The sequence below is a fragment of the Pleuronectes platessa genome, chromosome 7 (genome assembly GCF_947347685.1).
Source record: "Pleuronectes platessa chromosome 7, fPlePla1.1, whole genome shotgun sequence".
Lineage (NCBI taxonomy): Eukaryota > Metazoa > Chordata > Actinopteri > Pleuronectiformes > Pleuronectidae > Pleuronectes > Pleuronectes platessa.
In genome coordinates, this window is record NC_070632.1 from 1,964,802 (window position 1) to 1,990,036 (window position 25,235).

At 44.9% G+C, this 25,235-nt stretch overlaps 2 protein-coding genes across 2 annotated transcripts; one reads left to right on the forward strand and one right to left on the reverse strand.

Moving 5' to 3' along the window:
* Positions 1-5,927: 5,927 nt before the first annotated feature.
* On the reverse strand, positions 5,928-18,785 carry kiaa0513 (KIAA0513 ortholog). Its single transcript, XM_053427246.1, has 12 exons — positions 18,646-18,785; positions 14,806-15,333; positions 13,931-14,030; positions 13,208-13,281; positions 12,945-13,015; positions 12,219-12,426; positions 12,085-12,125; positions 11,933-12,005; positions 11,700-11,777; positions 8,970-9,050; positions 8,388-8,482; positions 5,928-7,831 (listed from the first exon to the last, which is right to left on the reverse strand). The coding sequence occupies exons 2-12, from the start codon at positions 15,192-15,194 to the stop codon at positions 7,782-7,784; spliced, it is 1,260 nt and encodes a 419-aa protein (XP_053283221.1). The 5' UTR covers positions 15,195-15,333; positions 18,646-18,785; the 3' UTR covers positions 5,928-7,781.
* Positions 18,155-21,955, forward strand: LOC128444053 (microtubule-associated protein RP/EB family member 1). The gene is made up of 3 exons (XM_053426346.1): positions 18,155-18,163; positions 18,249-18,631; positions 21,446-21,955. The coding sequence occupies exons 1-3, from the start codon at positions 18,155-18,157 to the stop codon at positions 21,528-21,530; spliced, it is 477 nt and encodes a 158-aa protein (XP_053282321.1). The 3' UTR covers positions 21,531-21,955.
* The last annotated feature ends 3,280 nt before the right edge of the window (positions 21,956-25,235 follow it).

A 25,235-nucleotide genomic window follows, 5' to 3' on the forward strand; every position in this document is an offset into this window, starting at 1 on the left:
CAGACTAAATAAAACGTCAGCTGTAAGAAAAAGATAAAATGTGTATTTGTGGACTTGTTCAATTATTCTGTAATTTAAAGTTTATGATTATTGAGGATGATCGGAACCTGTGAGGTTTCACTGCTGGTCCCAGTTTGATTATCAGGAAAATAGACTTGATTAATCGATTTACTTCTGGGAACATTGTGCATTTTTCCTCGAGGTAAACTACTGATTATAATCAGTCTTAAGACATCTATCATTTACTTTTTGTTATATTTTGTGTTATTACTGCGGGTTTGAAAAATAAAGTTAACAAATTAATTTAACAGAGTAAAAGTAGTGGAGTAGCAGAACATGGAAATATTCAAGTAAGGTACAAGAACATCAAATGTTACTTAAGTATACAGTACACGAGTAAATGTACTTAGTTTGCAACATTATCCAAACCACAGAAAGACGCCTGATGAAACAATATGAGTTATTTTGATTTTGATTTAAGACATAAAGAAAAAAAAATGTGTTCTGTTCTGTTTTTATTGTTCTAGTTTTTACTGCTTTGCTTCCTGCAGGAAACATAAAGTCCACAGGGAAAATCGTTTCTGAGCAGTTTACTTTATTAAAATGATTGAGATCCATAATATCCTCTGTGACAGCTGCACGTATCGAAGTGACTGACAGCTGATTTCTTACATCGTTTATAATCAGTGTTGAAAATGTCTCTTGACAAAAGAGACGTTGTTATGTTTAAATTCTTTGTCATGTTTTTATCCCAATTTGAAGATGTGTTACTGATAAAATTGAGATATATCTCTCATATCTTTGTGTGAATATTATTAACACAAAGTTCTGTTCTTTCTATAAATATTCACTTCAATAAGAATCAATTCAATGAGAAACATGTGATCCATCACACAGTGAAATAGTTATAACATGGAAGACGTCTCTAAACGACCTCTAAATCCAATCAGCTCTGAAACTTGATGAGTTATTCTCCGGTCAGAAACATAAAGTAACTACGTGTTCATAAACATAATAGTTAAAAACAAAGAATCCTTTGATCTGCATCGTGCGGACTGACGGCTGTCGGCAGGTCGATGCTTCCAGTCGGTTCTCTGAAGGTGAATCTTGACCTTTACCTTCAAAGGTCAGGATGGAGCCGTCACTCTGAGTCTGTGACGTCCTGGCCGAGCGTCTCCGAGCTCACGACACCTGCGGCAGATCAGGGATCAGACAAACACGTCTAAATATAGGAGCCGCGGCCTCGGCCCGGCCACGGAGCCGGAGCGAATCAGGAATGTTTGTTGCAATAAATAAACCTCCCCACATTTGAGGAGAGGAACTCACAATCGCAAGCATTTCCTGTGTATAGGATTCTTTTGGTCAGACGTGTAAATAAAACATGATGAAAACCTCAGAGGGGAAAGAATGACAGGGAGGGGGGGGGGGTGGAAAGTCCCTTTGGGGCGACGAACACATGACCCTTTGTAACTGGCTCTTCACCGTCCACTGATCTCCAGCGTCCCTGAGAGCAGAGTGAGGTAATGAAGGCTCCTTATCTGATGGACACTGCTTCAACAGGAACTGATCCTCATGAGAAGCAGCTGAAGGGAAATCCTCTCTGCTTCATTCAGGACCAGAACCAGGACCAGGACCAGGACAAGAACCAGGACCAGGATCAGGACCAGGACAAGAACCAGGACCAGGACCAGGACCAGAACCAAGTGCAGGACCAGGACCAGGATCAGGACCAGGACCAGAACCAGGACCAGGACCAGGACCAGAACAAGGACCAGGACCAGGACCAGGACCAAGAGCAGGACCAGGACCAGAACCCGGACCAGGACCAGGACCAGAACCAGGTGCAGGACCAGGACCAGGACCAGGACCAGGACCAGGACCAGGATCAGGAGCAGGATCAGGAGCAGGACCAGGACCAGGACAAGGACCAGGACAAGGACCAGGACCAGGACCAGGAGCAGGTGCAGGTGCAGGAGCAGGACCAGAACAAGAACACGAACCAGGACCAGGACCAGAACAAGGACCAGGATCAGAACAAGAACTAGGACCAGGACCAGGACCAGAACCAGGACCAGAACCAGAACAAGGACCAGGACCAGAACAAGAACCAGGACCAGGACCAGGACCAGGATCAGAACCAGATCCAGACCCAGACCCCGTCTGATCTCTCCACCCACACAGACAGATATATGGGGCAGATTAATTACGTTGACTTTCATTATGAGACCAATTCAGATTCACATCTGTTTCTCCTGAGCGTAGTTTATAAGAGTCTTTTGTTTCAGGGCGTCGTCCCCCCCCCCCCCCCCCCCCATCTGTCCCATCCATCTATTTGTCCATAATGTATTTAAACACTCTTTATTTCTGTTGAGATCAGACACACGTCTCTTTCTCTTTGATTTGACTTCTTCCCTCTTCACTCTTTCTTCTTCCTCTCCGGCAGCAGCCACAGCAGAGGGTCTTCTGTGCACGGGTCAAAGGTCAAGGTCACATACATTTCTGTTTCTGTGTTCTGTTGCATTATGGGTGATATCGCACAGGACCCTGGCAACAAACCAGTAAGACAGTTGAACTAGGTTCTTCATCAGTGGTTTAACTTGTGACAGAGTCCCGTGGAGGAACGGGAACACGTGTGGATACGTTCCTCTCACTGGTCCTCTTACTGGTCCTCTCACTGGTCCTCTCACTGGTCCTCTCACTGGTCCTCTTACTGGTCCTCTCACTGGTCCTCTCACGTTCCTCTCACTGGTCCTCTCACTGGTCCTCTCACGTTCCTCTCACGTTCCTCTCACTGGTCCTCTCACGTTCCTCTCACGTTCCTCTCACTGGTCCTCGAGCCTCATGTTTGGACCGAGCTGCAGCTCGAGTGAGAGAGACCAAGCTGCAGCTCGGTGACGTGTCATCGGCCTCCTTTCATCTGCAATCAAGTCCCAGCTCGGCGCTAAGCCACGCGGCGTGAAGCTCGCCGGTTCAAACGGGTTCCTGCCGCCAGTGTTTATTATATCTTTTCACTCTCTACACAAACCGGCCTCACTTGTCTACATATACACTCAGCACCGGCTGGGGGCGGGGCCCTGATGGAGATTGATGGGCTCGGCTCGGGCCACATTAGCTGCTAATCAAGTCAGCTCTCCTGGCTCGTGAACCCTATACATCGTTATGTAGCTGAAATAATCTCCAGACCAGAACTGGAGCTGTTTACAGCCGGGACACAAACAGGTTCACCTCCACTCTCTGAGGAGAAGCAGGACGAAGCTTGTTGACAGGTCTCAACGCCTCTGGGAGCGTTCTGTGTTGAATCAGAGCTTTTTGGTAACGTTCAGTTCTCACAGGAACAAATGAAGCGTTTGGAGAAACCCGGAGGAGGCTCGGTCACTCTGCTGCGGAATCAGGGTTCAGGGAAACCAGCAGAGGATCAAGCCTCAGAGAAATCCGCCTCAGCCGCAGGTCTCCGCTCCCCTGACGGGTTCTCGACCCCAAACACACGGACAGAAAAATTACAAAAATAAAACAAAGTGAAGAGATCCAGCCTTTGGTCTAGTGCCAGAAAAGGTCTCTGGTTCGACTCCACGGAGAAACAACAAAAAGACGAACCTGGATTGATCTGTCCAAAAATCCAAGACTCTCCCTACCCTGTCTAGTGCCTCTGAGCAAGGCACCTTACTCCCCCAACATCTGCTCCCCGGTCGCCCTACATGGCTGCTCACTGCTCTGTGTGTCCTGCACCAGATGGGTCAAAAGCAGAGGTTACATTTCCCTACCTGCAGGAGTGTGTCTGTGTTTGGGACTAATAAATGCATCTTAAAATTAAAAAGTGACGGCTCAAAGTCTGCTGTGTGGATTTAATGTGACGACGTGGTTTTAAAGGAACAAAGTAAAACTGCATCATTCTCTATAAGGTGAATGATTTCATGTCTTTATCCACAAATCAGATCACACACGTTTCTCAAGTTCCACATTTCTATTTCAAGTTTTTTCTATTTACAGGGTTTGATGCTGATTTACTTCAGTCTGTTAAACTGTGGGTTCTTCTCCTCGGCCCGTCGGAGGCTGGACCCAAACAAAGGGATTATTCCTCCATATCAAATACACAAACACATGGCAGCAGAGTAACACACAGAAACAAATATTTATTTTATCTTTAACATGAGTGTGTTGCAGTCGCTGAAGACACAACATTTCCAGCCCTGCAGACGATGGCGTCATGTCGAGCGGCTCTCATCCAAAGTCCTCAACGTCTCTGCAGCCTCGCTTTCACCAACTGTAAATAAATACACACAGTCTCATGAGGCCTGTGTGTGTCTGTGTGTGTGTGTGGTAGTAAGACTTGTACACGGCAGCAGGATCACCACCCCCACACTGGGACCACCCTGACTTTAACACTTAATCCTAGAGGAAGTGGAGCTACACACACACACTCTCTATACAATCCAGGAATTGTGTTGCCACTGAGTTTGTGTGTCCTCCCATGCACACGTATGCAAACAGACACATAGTTAATTTGAGCACTTAAGCTAAAACAAACCAGTTCAGATTTGTGCTGCACAGCTGCTCGTGTACAAATTCAACAAGTCTTCAGAGCGACTGTGAATTCATCATCGTTGTGTTTGTGCATATGTTGTTAGTGTGTGTGTGTGTATCTTCTGTAAAATACATGAGTGAACCCTATGTCTCAGCTGAGTCAGAACCAGCATCGCACACTGTGCTCCTGCACGTATGTGTGTGTGTGTGTGTTTGTGTGTCCTTTCAATCAGTCGATCACATTGTATTTGTGTTTCATTTTCATATAAACACGTCACAAAAAGTGCATCACAGAATAAAAACAATGAAACAATGAATATTAAAACGAATCCAGATCCACAAACGGAACAAACAATAAAAACAGGAGATGACGAGACACAGGTCCAGGTCCAGGTTCCCATCCTCTGATCAAACCCTCAGACACTTTGCAGAATGCATCAGATTCATTTTCTATGATTTCTTTACACGACTGATGCAGCTGGTTGAAGGTCTCTGGGTGAAGTGAGTCCCTCGCTGGTCTCCGGGTGAAGCGAGTCCCTCGCTGGCCTCCGGGTGAAGCGAGTCCCTCGCTGGCCTCCGGGTGAAGCGAGTCCCTCGCTGGTCTCGTGGAGACGTTGCTTCAGTTTATCACACGTTTATTAAACATCATTAACCCAGAAGGTTCTGAAGTGTCCTCAGAGACATGCAGTCAATGAGAATTAATGAAATACACACAAGTCTTTCTCGTCCTTTGCAACCTGTTGTGTAGCGATGGAGTTTGTGCAGATTTCTGTGCAGTATCATGTTGCTGGACTGATTCGTTTGTGTGTCTGTTATTAATTAGACGCAGAGTGTGTTCATGGTGTGACTCTGCTGACTGGCCTTTCACATCTCATTACACGGTGTCCAATCAGAGCGCAGCGAGCGTGACTGCTGTTTATTTATACACAGAGCAGAGAGAGCAGAAAGTCAAACACTGTAACAGGCCGACACATTGTGCTGCTGAGGAGGGTCCCAATCAACACACACACACACACACACACACACACACACGCACACAATCCAAGGAGTCCTCAACACACGCCAGAAAGAAAAATGAATTGAACATATTATTTATTACGAACAGCAGTATGACAATGTGGTCATGCAAGTGTAAGAAGAGCACAATAAAAACTGTGTAACACACATTCAGATGATACACAACCCCCCCCCCCCCCCCCCCCCCCAGGAAACCTTTACAACAACTGCTGCCTTCACACGGATCACGTCAGGGTGAAGTCACGGGAACTCTTCAGCGAGCTAGCAGACGAAGAAGACGAGTTCGTTTAAACGTAGAATAAATTCTGATGAAACACTTAGAATTAAAAATCCTGAGCAAAAATGTAAAGGTAACACAACTGTTGAACCTCGACATGGACGACACTGAATTCATCAACACAACAAACTCCTTTAATGATTCACTTGGTTGATACTTTACACAAAAGCAATATGGCAGAAAAGAAGAAGCATTTTCCTTCAGGCAGCGAGACAAACTTCCATGAAGATTTTAACAAGGACCAGGTTTGTGTGTGTTTGTGTGTGTGTGTGGGGGGGGGGGTAGTGCAAACAGCTCATGCTGAGCTAATAAGTACAATACAAAGATCAATACTTCAGCTTAGAGATGCAAAGGGAAAATTCAACAAACAGTCAAACGCTGAATACACAATCACTCCAGAGAATCAAATAATAAGTGTGTGTGTGTGTGTGTGTGTGTGTGTGTGTGTTTGTTTGTGACCTTCAGTCGTTACTACACTTAGATATTCGTCGTGGACACAATTAAAACACAATTACATCTATAACATCTGCAATTAACGATTAACCACTTTTCACAAACAGCAGCACGTGATTCGTTTGTACAACACACAGAAATATATATACAGTATTTACTAAATGGATTTCCAAGTTTCTGAAACGCGAGTGAACCCGACCGGTGGAGCCTCGATCAAACATTCTCCTTTCAGGAATCTCTCCCCGAGAAGAAGTGGTGTGCTGCCCTCCAGTGGTCGGGTGATGTAACACAACCACTCACAGCTTCAGTCAGTCTCACACACGTTTCCACAGATTCACATATAGATGCACATGCAGAGTATTTAGAAACACGCGTGTGCGGAGGGCTGGAGGTTCATCCAGGGAACATGCTCTGCTGTTGGCGACACAAGTCCACTACATGACGACAAAGTACACAACACTACAGTGAATGTGTTTCATGCAGCGGTGGTGGAAGCGGTGAAAGTATCGGCCTCAGTGTTTAGTTGTGAGATCAAAGGAAGCATCAAAGAAGTTAGACCGAGGACATTACGTTTCCTGGAAGGCACTTTGGACGGAAGATGTTTCCTGATGTAAAGTTACCGTTAAATCACAACCTCCGGACTACGAACACTAATGTCTAATACGAAGCTACGACCAACAGGAAGTTAGCTTTAGCTTAGCATCACTTGTCCAAGGGGACGTCTTCGTCTTCTACGTGTACGAACTCCTCTTCTTCATCCTGAGATGTTTGTGTTCACGTGTTAGAAACCTCGTCCACTCGCTCACTCGCTCACTGGGAAGCACGTGATGTCTCTTTGGTTGGGGTTTCCAGCCTTTATGCTAAGCTAAGCTAACCCCTCCGCTGGCTGTAGCTTCGTATTTAGCCTACGTGCTACGTGTTTTACCCGGAGCAAGGAAACAAATAAACATGTTCTATTAATCCGAGAGAAGGCATGAAGGGATATTATGAATATTACAGCATTGTTGTCAGAGCTGTTTGGTCAGTGTGTTTGTAAATAGAATCATATTTCACTGCAGATGATTATATGATTAAATCAGGTGTCAGGTTGGAACTGTGTGTAGATGAACAAAGGCAGAAGAATGTTTTATAGGTAACACAGTATTTCTCTTAACATGTAATAAATATATTTACCATGGACACACACACACACACGATCGAACAGCACATGGATGTGTAACCTAACACTGTTGAGCTTCTAGATTCACTGGGGTCACTTCACTTGTTAACAGAGGGTCACACATGGCGGCGTTTTACCGATGCAATCATGCAGCAGCTGATGATGAAGAGGAGGTGTTTCTGCAGGAGCTGGACGCACAACGCTGCTACGACGACAACACAGCTCAGTACACACTCTGCATCTCGGCAGGAAACCACACAAAATGCAACAACAGTCAAACGCAGCACATGTCACGATGTTTAGTCGAGAGGAAATGTTCTCGGTGTTTTCTACGTGTGTCAGAACCCGTCGTCCTCACTCTGCCGCCATTTTCTCTATGTGGTCGCTCAGCAGCTTGTTCTGTTCTGCAAACAGGAAAAACACACAATTTAAATTACTAACACAACATCACATGTTGAACCTGTGAGCAAACATCTGAGTGTTTTCACATCCAGCTGGAGCAACATTCTCTTTGATTTCTAGTCGTGTTTGCAGACGTCTGATGAATCTTCGTCCAGTAGTTGCTCTGTTTTGGTCTCCACCAGCTCCAGAGAGAAAACCTTTGTGTTTTGCAGCCCGTGGATTTTAAAGTGGTTGTTTTTTTGCAGGTCAGTTGAAACAGATCCGTAAACAATGAGCTGAAGGGGATTATACACTTTTCACTCACTTTGTCACATCATTCGCTTTTGTTATGTACAAAAAGGAAAGTGATGACATCGTAGAAACATCTCATTACATAACGTAATTTCTTACGGATGTTGTTCTGGCTTCAGTCTCGTGCATGAAGTTTAATTCATCTGTGATTGTTCAAGTTGCACTTATTGAAACTTTTGCTTTAATCCAAATTACAGATCCAGATCCTGTTCACCAACAACACCCGGTTTCTCTTCCCCTCGAGTTTTTAAAGATCAAATGTTTCACCTTCGTTCAGGTTTCCAATGATCGCCTGTTTCTTCAGGAAGTCGTTACACAGCTTCTTACTGAGGCCGAACGCCAGCATGTTGTGAGTGAAGGTCCTGAAATCACAAGAAAACCAGGTTCAGCTCAGACGTTTAATAATAATAATAATAATCTATATTAACCCCAAACTCAAATATTTAATATCTCAGTATCAAATGAAACTGTGTTGTTTTATCAATGAATGAGGATTTAGCTTCATATTCTTTCCATATGTTTATAATTCATCTTTAGAAAGACGGGAACCACAGCAGTAGAACAACTTGTATCAAGGCCACAGCTTATTTTATATGTCAAGTGATTTTATAAAAATAATAATAATAATATAAGTGCATCCCATAAAATCGGTTAAAAACATTTGGGATGAAGACAAATAGAATTAAAGAGCAGGTTAAGATCATAATGAGGTTTAAACACGGCAGGAGAAGATGATTAGGACGTAAACATGTCTTATGTTATATATTCTGAATATGAGCTTATTCTGGTTAAGATATATTGATCTGGTTAATGAGAGAATGTCGGTGTCTCCTGCGGCGTCTCGCTCACCCCAGCTGACCGAAGGCGATGTTCTCGTCCATCTTGGAGCTGTCCTCTCGCTCCTCCTGGGTCATGTGACACCACTTCTCTCTGCAGCAAAGAGAGAAAACCAGAGTCAAACCGGAGTCAAACCGGAGACTCGACCTTCAGCGTCTCCACAGAGGACGGGTCAGGGCTGGGTGTCCCTGAACACAACTTGAACACACGTCCCGTCCCTGGGACTGTCCCATGTCGTCATTAGATGCAGTGAGATTCCATCACAGATAAAAAACATCAAAAACTATATTTAAAAAAGGGCAAAAACACATCGGCCATCAGCAAAGAAACAGTAACAACACATGACTCATTCACAAATGATTGTTAACAAGCAGATGAGAAGCTGTGATTCACATCGAGTGTTCAGGTCAAAAGGTTTTTACACCTGAATTCACCGTAATGAGCAGAAAGAGGATAATCTTTCAATTTTCAATTATCACATCATTGATGCTTAAATCGAAATCTTATATCAGACTGATAAATACTTCAATTCGGCAAACACAAAACAGTAATAAGAGCTGATTTAATAAAGATGGACGACATGACGGCTCCTGAAAGTGAAGCCCAAATGACTCAATCGCCCCCTGGAGGCTGGATGCAGTACAGGTCATGGACCCTGCCTCCTCCATGTTAGCAGATGGGACCACAGAAAAAGTGGATCAGGGAAGAGCCCATTACATTTTGGATCGATTTCTGATCAGGATTTTCTTTGTGAGAAACGACTTTTCTCAACATAGAAGGATAATTCAGATCAAGTGAATTTAAAAGTGGTTTCATAAGGAGACTGTTGGGTCTTAAAGCTGCGACCTGCCCAGTAGACAAGTTCACGACTGACTGGTGAAGGACTTAGCAGCTGAAGAGCCAGACAGTTCCCTCAGGAGCTGGTGGAGACCAAAACAGGTTAAAAACAGAAAATAGATTCATCACATGGAAACAGACACGACTCTAAACGAACACTAATGCTGCTCATTATCTTCTGGATGTGTAACCTCACTGCTACACCCCCCACCGAACGCCCTCTGTACACATCCCAACATGGAATCACAAACATCTCCAAACATGAAAATCCACCAGGAAAGCAGCGTGCTCGACCTGCACTGGTTTCCAGCCTGGTGTTCCTGTGCGTGTCCAGTGGAAGCCCAGTGGAAGCGTGTGCAGACACGGAGGCGGTGGAGGGAACGTGCACAAACACCAACACGTGCAGGAGGGTCGATGGAGTGGAACATGCAGTGAGCTGTGAAGAAACTGCTGCTGCAGATATTAAAACCACCGCCGGTCAGGAGATTAACTGTGGGGGTGACGCCTCCATCGACAGGAACCACAACCACCGCGACACCAACTCTGTGAATCACATCGTCTGCCACACAACCACAGCGACATGCCGACACAAGCAGGAGCAGAGCAACACTACACAACACTACACAAACACAGAGAAATCCAATGATCATCCTGAGAGGAACCACCTCCAGTGAAGAAATCTCACATGTGAACAAACTGTCTCAGTTCACTGGAGACTCTCCGACCTTCAGCCTCACACCTGAAGGTCACACCTGAACACCAGTAAAACCAGTCTCTACACGTTCCCTCTGTTTTTAATCTGATGGAGAGAACGTGTCAGATCATTCTGGATTTTAATTTTAATTTTAAAGCTTCGAAGCCAGATCACGATTCTCTCCCGTTACCAGACGGGTTTTCCTCTAGATTCATTTAGTTATTTTAAATTAATTTCTCCTTTGCTCTTAACTTCTCTCTACTTTTCTCTCGCTCTATTTCCCTCTGCATCATGTGGGTTTACGCTGCGTTGTCATTGGTTGAGGAAGAGAGAAAAGATAAAGCAGCATTTTGTAGCGTTTCAGATTCTTTGGGAGAATGAAGTGTTTTTTGCAGATTAAACATCTTCTAATCACTTTGTTCTTCTCAGATTTCTCGGAGAATAGTTCACGGATCTTTATGAAAGAGACTCAGACCTGGTTCTGATTTCTGTTTGAGCCTCGACTGAGTTAAGAGTCGAGTGGCTGCTTGTTAACGAGCTCCAGTTAGAGAGCGACCAAATAGAGAAATACTTAATTCACTAAATATTATAATAATAACTTCCCTCATCAGAAAATCATTAACTATAACCAACTGTAAAGTTAATGATCAAACTCTTTTAAAGCAAATCTCCGTCCACAACCTGCAGCGTCTCCGTCCTTCATCTTTAATTTGTTCTCTTAGTTTGAATATTTCCTTCTTTTGTTTTTAGGGCAGCGGACAAATAGAATGACAGACCTCTCGTCTTTCTCTTCATCCTGCGTTCCCCTGCCCGGCAGCAAGGCACAAGGAGACAAAGTCAACATCCAGACAGAGGGAGAACAACAACAAGAGAAGAGAAGAAGAGAAGAGACACAAAGAAGAGGAGGAGGAGGTGAAGAGAAGAGCAGAAAATAGAAGATGTAGCAGTGAAGAAGGAGATAAGAGAAACAAAAAGGTGGAAAGAAGGAAAAGAGGAGAAGAAGAGGAAGAAGAGGTTGAAGAAGAAGAAGAAAAACAAGAGGAGGAAGGACAAGGACAAGGAGAATAAGAAGAAGACGATGAGAAAGAAGAAGAGGCAGAAGAGGAAGAGGAGGAGGATCCACAGAGGATCTTCATCCTCATGTTCACCTCAGTCCCTTCACACATGTTGTCAGACATCATGTATGTGAAGAGCTGCTGGTCGAGTCTCACCTGGTGGTCGGTGATCTCTTCTTCCTCTCACAATGAACCGCATCGAAGAAAGCAGCGTTCCAGAATCTCAGCGTGTGCCTGAGCAGAGACAGAGATAAAGTGTTTTACATGTTTATTATAGTTTATGTTAGTGTTTGAGACAGAGGCTGAACAGAGGAGCTGCAGCAACCTGAATATGAGCAGAATGAGTCTCCACACGAGTTCCTGGTGGATCCTCAGTCTGCTCCACTTACCAGATGGGCTGCTGCTTCAGGTGACCGTACAGATAAACCTTCTCCCCTCTCTTCTCCTCTGGACCTTCATACACTGAGAAGAAGAGAAAACTTCAGGCTCTCACACGACTCGGCTTCTTTCTAAACGTTAGTCTGAAGTAAACAAACTCTACCTGGTGATCTGGGCTTCATCTCCACAGGGTTTTCCTCGTCTCTGGAGAGAAGGTAGAAAAAAAGAGAAATGAGCTGAGAACATTTCTGACATTTCTGATGAAGATGATCCTCCCGACTCCGACGTTATGCTCACTCAGTCTTCGGAGCCATCGAGCTCCTGAGTTTGCTCTCCAGGCCTCCGAAGAAACCTTTGACATCAGTCTTAGACGTGTTTTTCAGGAGGCGCTCGGCGGCGTCCTTTTTCCCCGTCAGCCACGAGTTGGCCTTGTTGAGGTACAAGTCCATAGGAGCTGGAGGAGCGCCGCGATCCAGCAGCTCCGAGGGGGACGGCTGAGACTTCCCTGAAAGACAGAGGAGCACAGCTCAGTGTCCAAGTCAAGACATGAAGCTGAGAGCAGAGACGCATCTCAATGACTCATTTATTCAGATTCTCTCTCACTGTCTCGGCCTTTTAATTAATTAAGGTTTTCTATGGTTTCCTGTTTGAACGTCAGGTTTCCTCTCGTTTGGTGGGTGTGTCAGAGATGTTGCCCAATCAGCAGTATAAAACCCAAAGGCAGAGACACAATGGAGACACAATGGATTTGAATGTTCTCTTCACCCCCTTTCAGTGATGACGACATCACAAGGCAGTAAACGACTCATTCGAACGATGCACAGATGTTGTTGTCCTGCCTCAACAATAACAGACACAACCTTCTTGTGTTGCAGCAGCAGAAACCACATCTCGACCTGCGGTGGAGAAGTTCTCTGAATCAGCACGAGGAGCAGAGTCACCTTCTCCACTGGTTAGAGCTGCAGCGAGGCCATGTTGTGTTGAAGCTCCACAGACAGAGTGTGAGAGTGCTGAGGACCTTACCTATGTAGTAGTACGTGAAGCACATGGTCATGAGGTTCTTAGCTGGACTGTAGTCGTCCATCTGGAAACATCTGTCAACACAACATCTCGTTTCATTACATGAAGAAAATAAATGAACCTTTTTATATAAATACAAAACCTCTGTGCTTCGGACTGAGCGTCACAGACGTGGAATCATAACAACTGTTTAGATCCTCTTCTCCTTCCAGGTCAAAGAGGATCAGACGTTTAAAATGAGCAGGTTGTGTAACGTGTGGACTCACTCAAACAGAACCACTGCAAACGACTGCACCAGCCTGTAGAAGGTGGCCTCACTCACACACTTGGAATGGCAGCGCTGGGAACGATAGAGCGACAGAAACCAAGTTACAGACATCTTCCTGATTTCTACACTAACATGTATAAGTGATTTTGTATATTTGTATTCATTGAAAGTGACTTTGTGAAGACAAATGTCTGGTAAACATCTCAGATCCGCTCTCTAACAAGTAAAGAGTCAAATACATAATGAAGCAGAACCTGAACTGATGGAATAAACAACAACCAATGTGTTATATGAATATTGTTGCTACTTTACCCGTAACCCTCTAAAAACAGACGTGAGCGCCCCCTACCTGCAAGAGATTGTTGTTGCATGATCCTGATTAAATCCAATCATATAAAAACTATAATATTCAGAAAGTCAAGAACGCTTTGTTAAGTGCAATGAAAAAAAATGTTGTTATCATGTTTGGTGGCACCAGAGAAAATAAAAATCGTATTTTCAAAAACAAAACAATTTCATAGTTCAAATAACTTAATGGAGAAATATTTAGCTCGTGTTTCTATATATTAATATGTTTTTGATCAATGTTTTCTGTAGTAATTCAACAAAATAGGAGAATTTCAGTTATTTTGTCGTTAATAGGGTTTGTTGACTTAGATAAAGGTTCAGCGGAGGTTGTTATGTTATGAATGATCAATGTTCCAGTCCATCGTTCACTCACCTGGGCGCTGACGTATTTGGCGAACCACTCTCGGCCTTTGCTCGTCTCTCCGCTGCACAGTTCCCCGAAACGAGCCTTGTCCTCCTGGTCAAAGTCGTCCCTGAGGAAACAACGTCCACAGACTCAGAGACAATTTACAAACCCTGGGAAAACAGAATAATTTGACTGTTCGGAAACCTCCCAGTCTGACAACAGAAGGGAACTCAAAGTCTAAAAAAAATCTAATTTGCATCTTTGAGTCGTTTATTCAGATCTCAACAGATAAAACCTGAATGCAGATTCTCAGCAGCATCAGAAATTACAGGCCTGAAAAGAAAAGTCCAACAAACGGTTGTGAAATCAAACACAAAAGTTCCCTGATATTAGAAAAGCCCTTTCAACATTTCACCCGACTGACATTGGGGCCACTGTTAAAAATTCAGAAGTCGCTCAGACGGCTGCAGCCCGAGGGACTCGGCTGGTGCATCATGGGAATCTGTGACCGGCTGAATTTTGCTAATCTTTCTTTGGATCAGAAATGGATGAAAGTTGATCTGAACTGAATCAGACGCAGATTAAAGCACGAGAGAGAAGAAGACGTTGATGACAAAACAAAAAAATGCAACTTGTGGGATTAAATAGAAGTGTGACGACATTTATCCAGTGATGAACCAGTGATGGAAACATAGACTGAAAATAAAGATGGACGACATGAAAGCTCCCAAAAGTGAAGCCAAACATCTAGTTCGCCCCCTGGAGGCTGGCTGCAGTATAGGTCATAAACCCAATATCCTCCAAACTAAAACAGTCAACGTAGACAGTAAATAAGAATTTCTCAAAAGTGACTCGACAGATTCACTTGCATCAAGGAGAATTAAGAAACAGCTCTTCCTTACTTTCCGTGAAACACCTTCTCCACGTAGGCCTTCATGAACTGCCTCCCCTCCAGCGTCTCGGGGTCGGCGTCCTCCCGACTGTGGGCAGAAGACGAGGACGACCTCCTCAGCAGGGAGGGCGGGTCCATGTCGTTCTCGCTGTCTGCCGACTCCGTCGCGTCGCTGTCTCCTTCCTCTGGGTGGTGGTGCCGGTGGTGGTGGTGGTGGAGAGACTGGGTCGGTGCCATGGGCTCTGGCAGTAACGGCTCCTGATGGAATCCGGTGGAAGACACCGGCTCTGGGGAGAAAATGTCTGTGAGGCCTTCGTGTCGGCCTCCGTCTCCGCTCAGAGCCGAGGCCTCGGAGGGAAGCTCGAAGTCTATCAGGTTCTGCACGGCTACGCCCTCCATACTGGAAACCAGTCCCTGCTCCGAGCTCTACAGTGGTGCTATTCTAACAGAGCTACTGGTCACAGACTGGAGCTTCTGCAGTCGCTCATCCCACCTCCTGAGGGCGCTGTCATCAAGTCAACTCGCAGAGCCAGTGCATCTGTGGACAAAGAGAAAAGGACAGTCAGTAAAAAATGATCTCTGCCTCCAAGGGATTCACGGCTGCAGCTCTTTAGTTCTCAACTATTCTCAAAAGGTCTAGAAGATTCATCTTGAAGACGATGTGGTGATTGGACGATGTTGACTCACGGATGGATCGTCGTCTGTGAAATTCCCATCTTCAATCTCACAGACAAAAAAAAACTATTCACACTCGATCCCCTTCATGAGGATTTTAATTTCAAAAGTTTAGATCCTGAATTTCATTTAGTTTAATTCATGGTTTTATTGCACATCACTTTGGTCCCTCTGGTTATTACCAAGGAGATTATGTTTTCATCTGCGTTTACTGGTTTGTTAGCTCCGGAGTGTTGGACTTGGATTCTTCAGATGGTTACAAACACGACTCTAAATGTGATATTGAGCAGGATGAGGCAGAAGCTACTGAACCTGGTGAGAGGTCGGCTGTCGTCAGGAAGGATCCTTCACATATTCATGCAGATTCAGGAACTTTTCAACATTATCGTAGAGAATAATTCATGGAATAACAAATCTGGAGCTAGTGAATTTAATGGTGGTTTTAAAGGAGGCTGTCGGGCCTTGGTGGAGCTGTGACTCAACTTGAAATCATGAAAATCAGAGGAAGCTGAAACGACTGATTAGAAACCACAAAGACAGGAAACTAAAATCGTACAAACGTCTGATCTGTTCAAACGAGCAGAAACTGTCTGGTGAGCTTCTGTTGTGTAACGAGACCGAGCTGCACTCGACAACTGAAGAGAGCTACACAACAGTAACAGCGATATTCCGCTGACTCACACACAGGGTTTCCCAACCCGGCCTCGCACTCACTGAGGGGGAAGAACAGCGACGGCTGCTCGTCCTTCACACACACTCACGTCCTTCAGCTAATCTGCTTGAGCTCCACTATCACAGGGCACACACACACAGACACACACAGACACACACAAGTCTAGTAGCCCTTGGGCCTGTGTTTGGGCTGCAGCTCTAGAGATGACGAGGTTATATAAAGCAGCGTTTAGACAGTGAGACCCCAGGTGAGTCTCTCTCACACACACACACACACACACACACACACACACACACACACACACACACACACACACACACACACACACACACACACACACACACACACACACACACACACACACACACACACACACACACACACACACACACACACTGTAAAGCAGCATTATTTCATTCAAACCGTAAAAGACAGTTTTGCAGTATTTCTGCTTCTATGAGCACGGGGGGGGGGGGGGGGGGGGGGGGGTATCCACCTCGGCCCCACCCCCTTGTTATGCAACATGCCCCCCCCCTACCCCTGCAGGAAATGTTTTCAGCCCACTCGTCCACGGGATCATCAGCTCCTCCACTCCTCATCCGTCTCTGTCTCAGGCTTTTTGAGCTTCATGCGCAAAATTCAAGGCAATAAATCCACTTTCCTTCTTCTGTAGAACATGAAGTCAGCATGTGGACAAGCTGCCTGATGGAGGAACACCTTCCCAACATGGAGCTTCCCTGTCCCACAATGCTTTACTTCATGGACCTTTACTTCTCCACTTCCTCTATCAAAGCCCAGCCGTCACTTGAACCAGACGACACAAACTCACAGATATCATCCTCTTCTTATGAATGTTTTTATATTATTCTATGGGATCTTGGAGGAAGACGTTAAAAAACTATTTCACAATGTTAAAAAGAGAGATAAAGAAATTCCACGATCTTTGCCCAAAGTCCTGGAGAAGGCGCCTGAGAACTTCAGCCGAGCCTCTATCTCCCCAAGCAGCGTTTCCCTCTCACTATCTGACCGGTGACTTGTTCTCATCGGCCCGGCCACAGTTTCATAAAGAAACAAACAAACTCTTATTCTCCTCACGACATAAGAAACCTGCAACTTAGTGTTTTGCTTCATTGTGTGTGCAGCACTAGTTGCCTCGTGCTCTCTCGCACTGGTGTTCGTAAAGTTGTTACCGTCCACACGGACAGTCAGACCTCATGGTTTGCATCTGCAGTTGTGTGTGTCGCCACAAATTGAGCACCCAGTGTCATGGAAATCCATCCAGTCGTCTCTGCACAATCTTGCTGACAGACACACAAACAAAACAAAACAATAACCCCAGAGCAGGTAACTTCTGGAGCCATCTCCCAGCTTCCACCGTGGGAATCTGTTCAGGTGTCTTTCCTGCTGATGAACTAACCACTCAACAAACAGACGGGACTTGACCAGGATCATCCTCTAGGTGAATGTTGGTTTGCACCACTGTCCTAAACCAGTTTACGCTGTCACCACCAGTTTGGGTCCAGTGCTCAGGCTTGAGGAATGTTGAGCCTCGGCTGACCCGCTGGTCCAAGTTCCAGTGAAACCAAACAGGACTTATCAGAAAGAGGTGTCACCCGATTACAGGCTTATAATAGAAGCAATCATAACTGTTATCAGCCTCACCACTAAAGCAGGAACCCCTGCTCTGGGACACTGACAGCTCTGTGGGACTGAGGCGATAACAACCCCCCCCCCCCCACACGGTTTATACTGCAGCCAGCCACCAGGGGGCAATCAAATGACATGGCTTGGCTTGAGCTGACGTGACTTGTTCATGTCAGCTCAAGCTATAAGCCATATCATCTGATTGCCCCCTGGTGGCTGGCTGCAGTATAAACCCGGGCTTCCTCCATGTTAGCAAATGGGACATGGACCAAACCCTCATATGACAAAACATTCTGAAATGTTCCCAGTTCTGGCAATCGAGTGCAAATAAAGATCTATTTGACGTGTCCATGTCCCATCGGTGAACATGGAGGAGGTCTGGGTTTGATTGGATCTCAGCTCAGACGTAAACAGACGTCACAGCGGCTTTTATCCCGTAAACCGTTTACTATCGTTTCTAGGAGGCGTACTGCGTCTTTAACTGTTTTCTTTGCACGCCCCCTAGTGGTTCGCGCACCTATGGCAACACGATGGCCATCGACTCCACTGAGCCGGCTGGAGCTCGCGCGCTATCGACGGGAGGGCACGGGGTCTCGCGCACGCAGGAAGCAGCTCTGAACAAACAGCAGCAGGGTGACGTTTCCTGTTGCAGCGAGGAGGAGGAGGAGGAAGAGGAAGGGGAGGAAGAAGAGGAAGAGGAGGAGGAGGAGGGTAACCGAGGTATAACCGACAGGGAACAGGAATCAGCCGTGCACGAGCCGAGCAGGAAGCGTCACGAGCAGGAGAGGAGGAGTATCCCTCCGCCAGAGACACTGAACATGTCTGTAACATGTGAAATAAACATGTGAGTGAACGTACCCGAGCCTCCTCCTCTTCCTCTTCCTCTTCTTCCTCCTCTTCCTCGATGTTAGTGCGTCGCAGCTGCTGCTTTGCTCGTGCACGACTGCGCAGGCAACAAACAGAGGCGAGCCCGACGAGGGGGGAACCCAGTGACGTTGGCAAGCGGCTCAGCCAATGAGCGTGTCCGAGCAGCCGTGACGCCGCGTCAAGCCCCTGGAGCCAGGGCTTGTCCACTTCACAATAAAAGCACGACCAGAGGGAAACGTGTTCTGAGACTCCAGAAGTGTTTTAATATGATAAATGTCAGATTGATTCACCTTAATGATATTTGTTCACTGCATCTACAGAACATGAACCAACCATCGTTTACATTCCTGTATTAATTAAAAAAAGATCTTAATATAGCTACAAATTATAAAAGATTTAAAAATGTTAATAAATATGAACATATATCAATATAAATAATAAAATAAACCTATAAGTGTTATATTATATTTGATCATCATATGAGTTTATTATATGATAACTCTGTCAGTTTGTTTTATCACAAAAGCACATTTCCAGTAAACTTGGTGGGAGGACTGGACATTGGCCCAGAAAGTGGAACTGGATCGGTCATAACATTTTATAAAGCAAATATTGATTGATTTGATAAAACACAACACAGTCAGATTCATGATTTTTCTCAGGTTTTGGAAGATGAGAGAGAATTTAGTTTTGATGGCCTTCATAGTTCTCATAACCTCACACCTACATGACCTCCACTTCAAGCTGCAGGGTGGGATCAGCTCTGAGTGTGATTGGGTCCCGTCTCTCCAGAGGAAGTTGGAGATCTTCAAAGTGGATCTCCAAGAGAACTTTACACAGTTTCCAGCAATGAAGCAAATTCAGGGTGAGAGAGACATTTCTTCTCATGTTGAGTTCATACACAAACTGATTGGAAACTTCAGTGATGGTTTTGATGACTTCAGGCTGGAAGAGCAGCTCCTCCTTGTCTCCACATGAGTTGTGAATCCTCATTCTCAACACTTAACATCATAAAGGACAAATACCGTTCAAGAACGTCATTCTCTCACATTCACATTCCTGTTAGAGAACAACACTGAGGCCTCCAGCTCCACCTGAAGCACTTTACGTTTGTCTTTGAGAATGTTTCATCTTGGATTGTTAAAAGGAATTTAGGCTTATATGCAAATTCAGAGACAGAATGTGTATTGCACTTTGTTTCATGTCTGACTAGTAGGCATTGTATTTTAGCCAGTTTGTGTTTGATTTTGAATTGTGACAAAAGTGACCTTGTGCAATAAAAATGTTAATTCAGATGATTTAGTCAGAGTTCATATTTGTATGTCTCTAATTATCCGGACCCCAGAAGGGGAGGAGGGTTGATGTCTGGACCTCTTGCAGTTTCAGTTGAAGACCCCTGTTATACAGTATGTCAGTGCTCTGATAGGACCCCCCCCCCCCCCCCCCCCCCAGGTTTTTTGGACTGGTTGGTACGGTGGTGCAGTGGTTGTTACTGTGGGCTCACAACAAGAACGTTCTGGGTTCGAACCTGGTGGCTGACGAAGGAGCATTTAATCATTTGATAGTTGTTCTCTGGGTTCCACCGACACTTTAGAGACACTCAGAATATAGAATATACGTGGAATAGATATTAAAATGTTTACAGACCAACCTGAGCCGTTTACAATAGAACAACACTGTAAAAACGTTTCTCCACTTCCTCCTACAAACATCCCCCTCAAACATCCTGCAAACAAACGCAGCCATCTTAGTCACGGACAGAGGAGATTGTCTCATAATTGGTGGAGTGCGTGTGCAGATCATCAAGAGGAAGTTGAGATGTGTCAACTTCATTTTATTGTTCTTCAACAATATGTTTATTGACTTTTCAAAACAACACAAAAGAAAAAAGAATGTAGCATAATAACGACTAAATAAATCAATAAAAAGTGTCCATGTGTAGACCGGTTGTGTCACAGTCGTGGAACCAGACTGTTCCATTTCAAAGGCTCCTTCAAAGGCTGCAACACATGCGTCCTGTGATCCCAGAGAAGCAACGGGTCCAGCTGGTGGACCCCGGGCAGCCCAACCTCTCCCAGGATGCATTGAGCTTCAGTGATGAAGCGCTTTTCAAAGAGGTAGCGTCCAATCAACTCGACCGAACAGCAAACGCCTCACATGCTAAAACACACAAGCTGAAAAAGTCAACTTTGTTGTCGTGTCCAACTTTTTGGCGGAGGTGGTCTTCTAGGGCCGGGTCGACCTCGTTCTCCAAAGGATGCACCTGAATAAAAACCACAGTTTGCGGCCCTGACACACACATGGAGACCTACCAACACATGTCACGTGTCAGGATTTGCATACATCTTTGAGTTGTCGTACGTGTCTGCATGTGCGTGTTTGTGTGATGTTATGCAAAGCGGTAACTTTTTGCACTTGAATTTGTCCTCCCTCCGTCTTCTTCCCTGGAGCTAAATCTGAAGTGACAGACCTGAACAACAAGGCCGTCAATCTCTTTCCTGCCCCGTTACATTCCAGACCAGATCACTTCATCATTTCAGCTTCTGGATGCTTTTCGTGTTTCTTGCACAACATTTTTTTTTTTAAAGCGAGCAGGTCCAACCAGTTGTATATAGTGTGTGTTATAGAGCTTAATATAAATACAGCCGTGAGCAGCGATTTGCTTGTTGTAACCACTTCATGCTTAAAGGCCAGAAAGGTCATTCAGACATTTGAATCTTCATTAAAGAAGAAGTCTTGGCTGTCTGGAGTTTGCTTGTTCTCTAAGTCTCAGGTGCTTTTCTGTCCCCAGAATCAAAACTCAACATGGAGAAGCAGAGATCATCGTTCAAAGCAACGCTGAAGACTTCACTGCGTCTGCCACGGCCTTTTGTTGAATCCACTTATTACCCACTTCTTGATGCTGTTCACAGACTTTGACTTGCCCTGTTAATGATAGATCCACTTTATACTTTATACAGCAGGGGTCACCAACTGGAGGACTCCGGTCCAGATCCGGACCGTGAGAGGTTTCCATCCGGACCGCGACTCTCCATTAAAAAGAAAAAAGTATAAATACATTTGACTTTTAAGAGACTTTTAATCAGGCATAATGAGGCCAGCCCGGTGGAGCTGCTTGGGTTCTATGTGTTGTCATCATATCCTGTGTAGCCGGGTGGCTGGGTAGAGAGAAGCACGGAGACGGGGACACACGGATGAAGGTGAAATATGGCGTTTTCAAAAGTTAGGAAAGTTGACATTGAAAACCGAGTCGGTGAGGACGAGGAACTAAATGAGCTCAAAGCCCAGTGAGCGATCTGGCTCCTCTCTCTCTCTCGCTCTCTCTCTCTCTCTCTCCCCCCCCCCCCCCCCCTCTCTCTCCCTCTCCACACAACAGAGACAAACGAGTGTTCTCTGAGAACACAGTGGATTCTGGGATCCATAAAAAGCCTTCCCAGATGGGAGCATCGATAAAGAGTGCATGATGGCTGTGTCCCAAACTCTTGTGGATGGAACAGAGAGACGTGAACTGACAGAAGAAAGTCCACAAGTCCTCCTCTCAGCCACAAGACGCACAGAGATATGAGGAGAGGACGTCCAGTCACAGCTCACTGCTGCTGAGAGAGCACCGTGCAAAGCCTCAGCAGTTCATCAATCACCTGATGTCAGAGGCTCAACTTCATGTATCTGTCAGATTTGACCAAGCAGAGAGGACAGATATTTCTGTGAGGACATTTTAGACCTCACAGCACTTACAACACCCACCAGAGATGAAGACATATACTTCACTATAAAAGAAATGTTAACACAGAGCGGTATCAGTATGAAAGATTTGTCCATCTTCACCGATGGAGCTCCCTCTGTGACGGGTGAAGAACAAGGAGCAGTAACTGGAATGAGAGAGGACAATCCAGACCTCAGATCAGTGATGACCCACAGTCTGCTCTGTGCTCTACTCTCTCAGACCAGTATGCAGAGGTTATGAATACTGTGATGACACTGATCAACTTTCTCAGGTCATCACATCAACATGGCCTCCTTCCAGAAGTCCTGATGGAGAATTTAGTTTTGATGGCCTTCATAGTTCTCATAACCTCACACCTACATGACCTCCACTTCAAGCTGCAGGGTGGGATCAGCTCTGAGTGTGATTGGGTCCCGTCTCTCCAGAGGAAGTTGGAGATCTTCAAAGTGGATCTCCAAGAGAACTTTACACAGTTTCCAGCAATGAAGCAAATTCAGGGTGAGAGAGACATTTCTTCTCATGTTGAGTTCATACACAAACTGATTGGAAACTTCAGTGATGGTTTTGATGACTTCAGGCTGGAAGAGCAGCTCCTCCTTGTCTCCACATGAGTTGTGAATCCTCATTCTCAACACTTAACATCATAAAGGACAAATACCGTTCAAGAACGTCATTCTCTCACATTCACATTCCTGTTAGAGAACAACACTGAGGCCTCCAGCTCCACCTGAAGCACTTTACGTTTGTCTTTGAGAATGTTTCATCTTGGATTGTTAAAAGGAATTTAGGCTTATATGCAAATTCAGAGACAGAATGTGTATTGCACTTTGTTTCATGTCTGACTAGTAGGCATTGTATTTTAGCCAGTTTGTGTTTGATTTTGAATTGTGACAAAAGTGACCTTGTGCAATAAAAATGTTAATTCAGATGATTTAGTCAGAGTTCATATTTGTATGTCTCTAATTATCCGGACCCCAGAAGGGGAGGAGGGTTGATGTCTGGACCTCTTGCAGTTTCAGTTGAAGACCCCTGTTATACAGTATGTCAGTGCTCTGATAGGACCCCCCCCCCCCCCCCCCATGCCCCTTAAAGCATGAGCAGTATAGTTGAAGGAGGTTTTTTGGACTGGTTGGTACGGTGGTGCAGTGGTTGTTACTGTGGGCTCACAACAAGAAGGTTCTGGGTTCGAACATGGTGGCTGACGAAGGAGCATTTATCATCTGATAGTTGTTCTCTGGGTTCCACCGACACTTTAGAGACACTCAGAATATAGAATATACGTGGAATAGATATTAAAATGTTTACAGACCAATCTGAGCCGTTCACAATAGAGAAGCATCCAGGCGAGGCGGTGGACTAGTGGCAGAAACTTGGACTATGGGCAGAAAGGTCTCTGGTTCGACTCCACGGAGTAAAAACAAAAGACGAACCTGGATTGATCTGTCCAAAAATCCAAGAGGATTCTCCCTACCCTGTCTAGTGCCCCTGAGCAAGGCACCTTACTCCCCCAACATCTGCTCCCCGTGCGCCATACATTTCTGCTCACTGCTCTGTGTGTCCTGCACCAGATGGGTCAAATGCAGAGGAAACATTTCCTAAAACTTCATGATTGGGTCTGTGCGTGTTTGGGATAAATAAATGCATCTTAATCTTAATCTTATCCACAACACTGTAAAAACCTGTAGTTTGAGTCATAATACTGTTTGAATTCTGTGTTGAATCATATTACTGATGAATAGTTGGAGCTCATTAAGTCTCTGAGTTCCTTCAGGAGGAATCTGTGAACTATGTCGTTGATGAGCTTGACACCTGAACTTTGTCAGGTTGTCATCTCAGGCTCCATCTGTGACACTCAGTTAATTACACAGTGTTCGGAGGACGGAATGTTCTGTGACAGAAACCAGTTTGGTCACAAGGACCAGAACAGAACGTGGTGACTGGGCTGAGGATAAAAGCAGTGGACAGAGACAGTGTGAGACAGAGACCTGAGTCGTCCACACAGACGGACGAGGGAGCCAATCGGTCCGAAGCTGAAACGTCTCCTCCAACACAAAGCTGCTGCACTTCAGTTCCTACCACGGTAAGAACCACCTGGAAACTTCTCCTCCTGCCAGTTTATATGAGTAACAATGACTTTTGAGACAGCATACTTTTTATATGCACACATTTCTTTTAAAGATTTTGGGAATATAAATAAATACTTTTATAATAATAGCAATAATAATAACGTTTTTTAATCTTTAAGAATAAGTGATATTTGCAGATCTGACAATACAAACATTTTAATAACTCGCACCTTGTGCTTTTGTTTTCGGTCAAGTGAGAAACTCTGTAGCTGCGAGGTTCATTCACACGTTGTTGTCGAAAAAAATAAAAAAATTGTATATATTGATATATTTTGTCGATGGTCCCACAGATTGTGTTAACAGTGTTAATGTCATTTAGCTGGAGGCTCGATGGCTGAATGTTTAGTTCCCATGTGAGTTGTTCCTCTCGGTCTCTCCGACTGAATTCATCAAATAAAGAAGTTGAGAATAACTTTAGAAATGTATAAATGCAAATGTGTTGAATTGAGTTTGAATGTACCAGTTGAGAAAGGGACATGGGACAGTGACGGCCGATAAGCAGTTAAATGTTAGACCGCTGCTGTGATGCAAATTATCATTAAAGCTGAAACAAGAGTGACTGGATTTACTTCACAGTGGAAGAGCGTCTAGTTCCTCAGGAGCCGTCAGGTGAAACATTTCAAGGATTTCAAAAATGCTTTTAATCATGATTTTGGGGAAGAGGAGAAAAAGAAAATCAACACAATTTAAATACGTCCATTTTAAACTTTTGCACAATTTTCAGTTTGGAA

Coding starts and splice junctions, on each gene's coding strand:
- kiaa0513 (XM_053427246.1), bottom strand. CDS start 15,194: ATGGAGGGCGTAGCCGTGCAGAACCTGATAGACTTCGAGCTTCCCTCC. Junction 12,126..12,218: donor TCGATGGCTCCGAAGACTGA/GTGAGCATAACG, acceptor CCTTCTCTCCAG/AGACGAGGAAAACCCTGTGG. Junction 9,051..11,699: donor AAGAGATCACCGACCACCAG/GTGAGACTCGAC, acceptor TCTTTGCTGCAG/AGAGAAGTGGTGTCACATGA.
- LOC128444053 (XM_053426346.1), top strand. Junction 18,632..21,445: donor GTAACATGTGAAATAAACAT/GTGAGTGAACGT, acceptor TTCTGTCCCCAG/AATCAAAACTCAACATGGAG.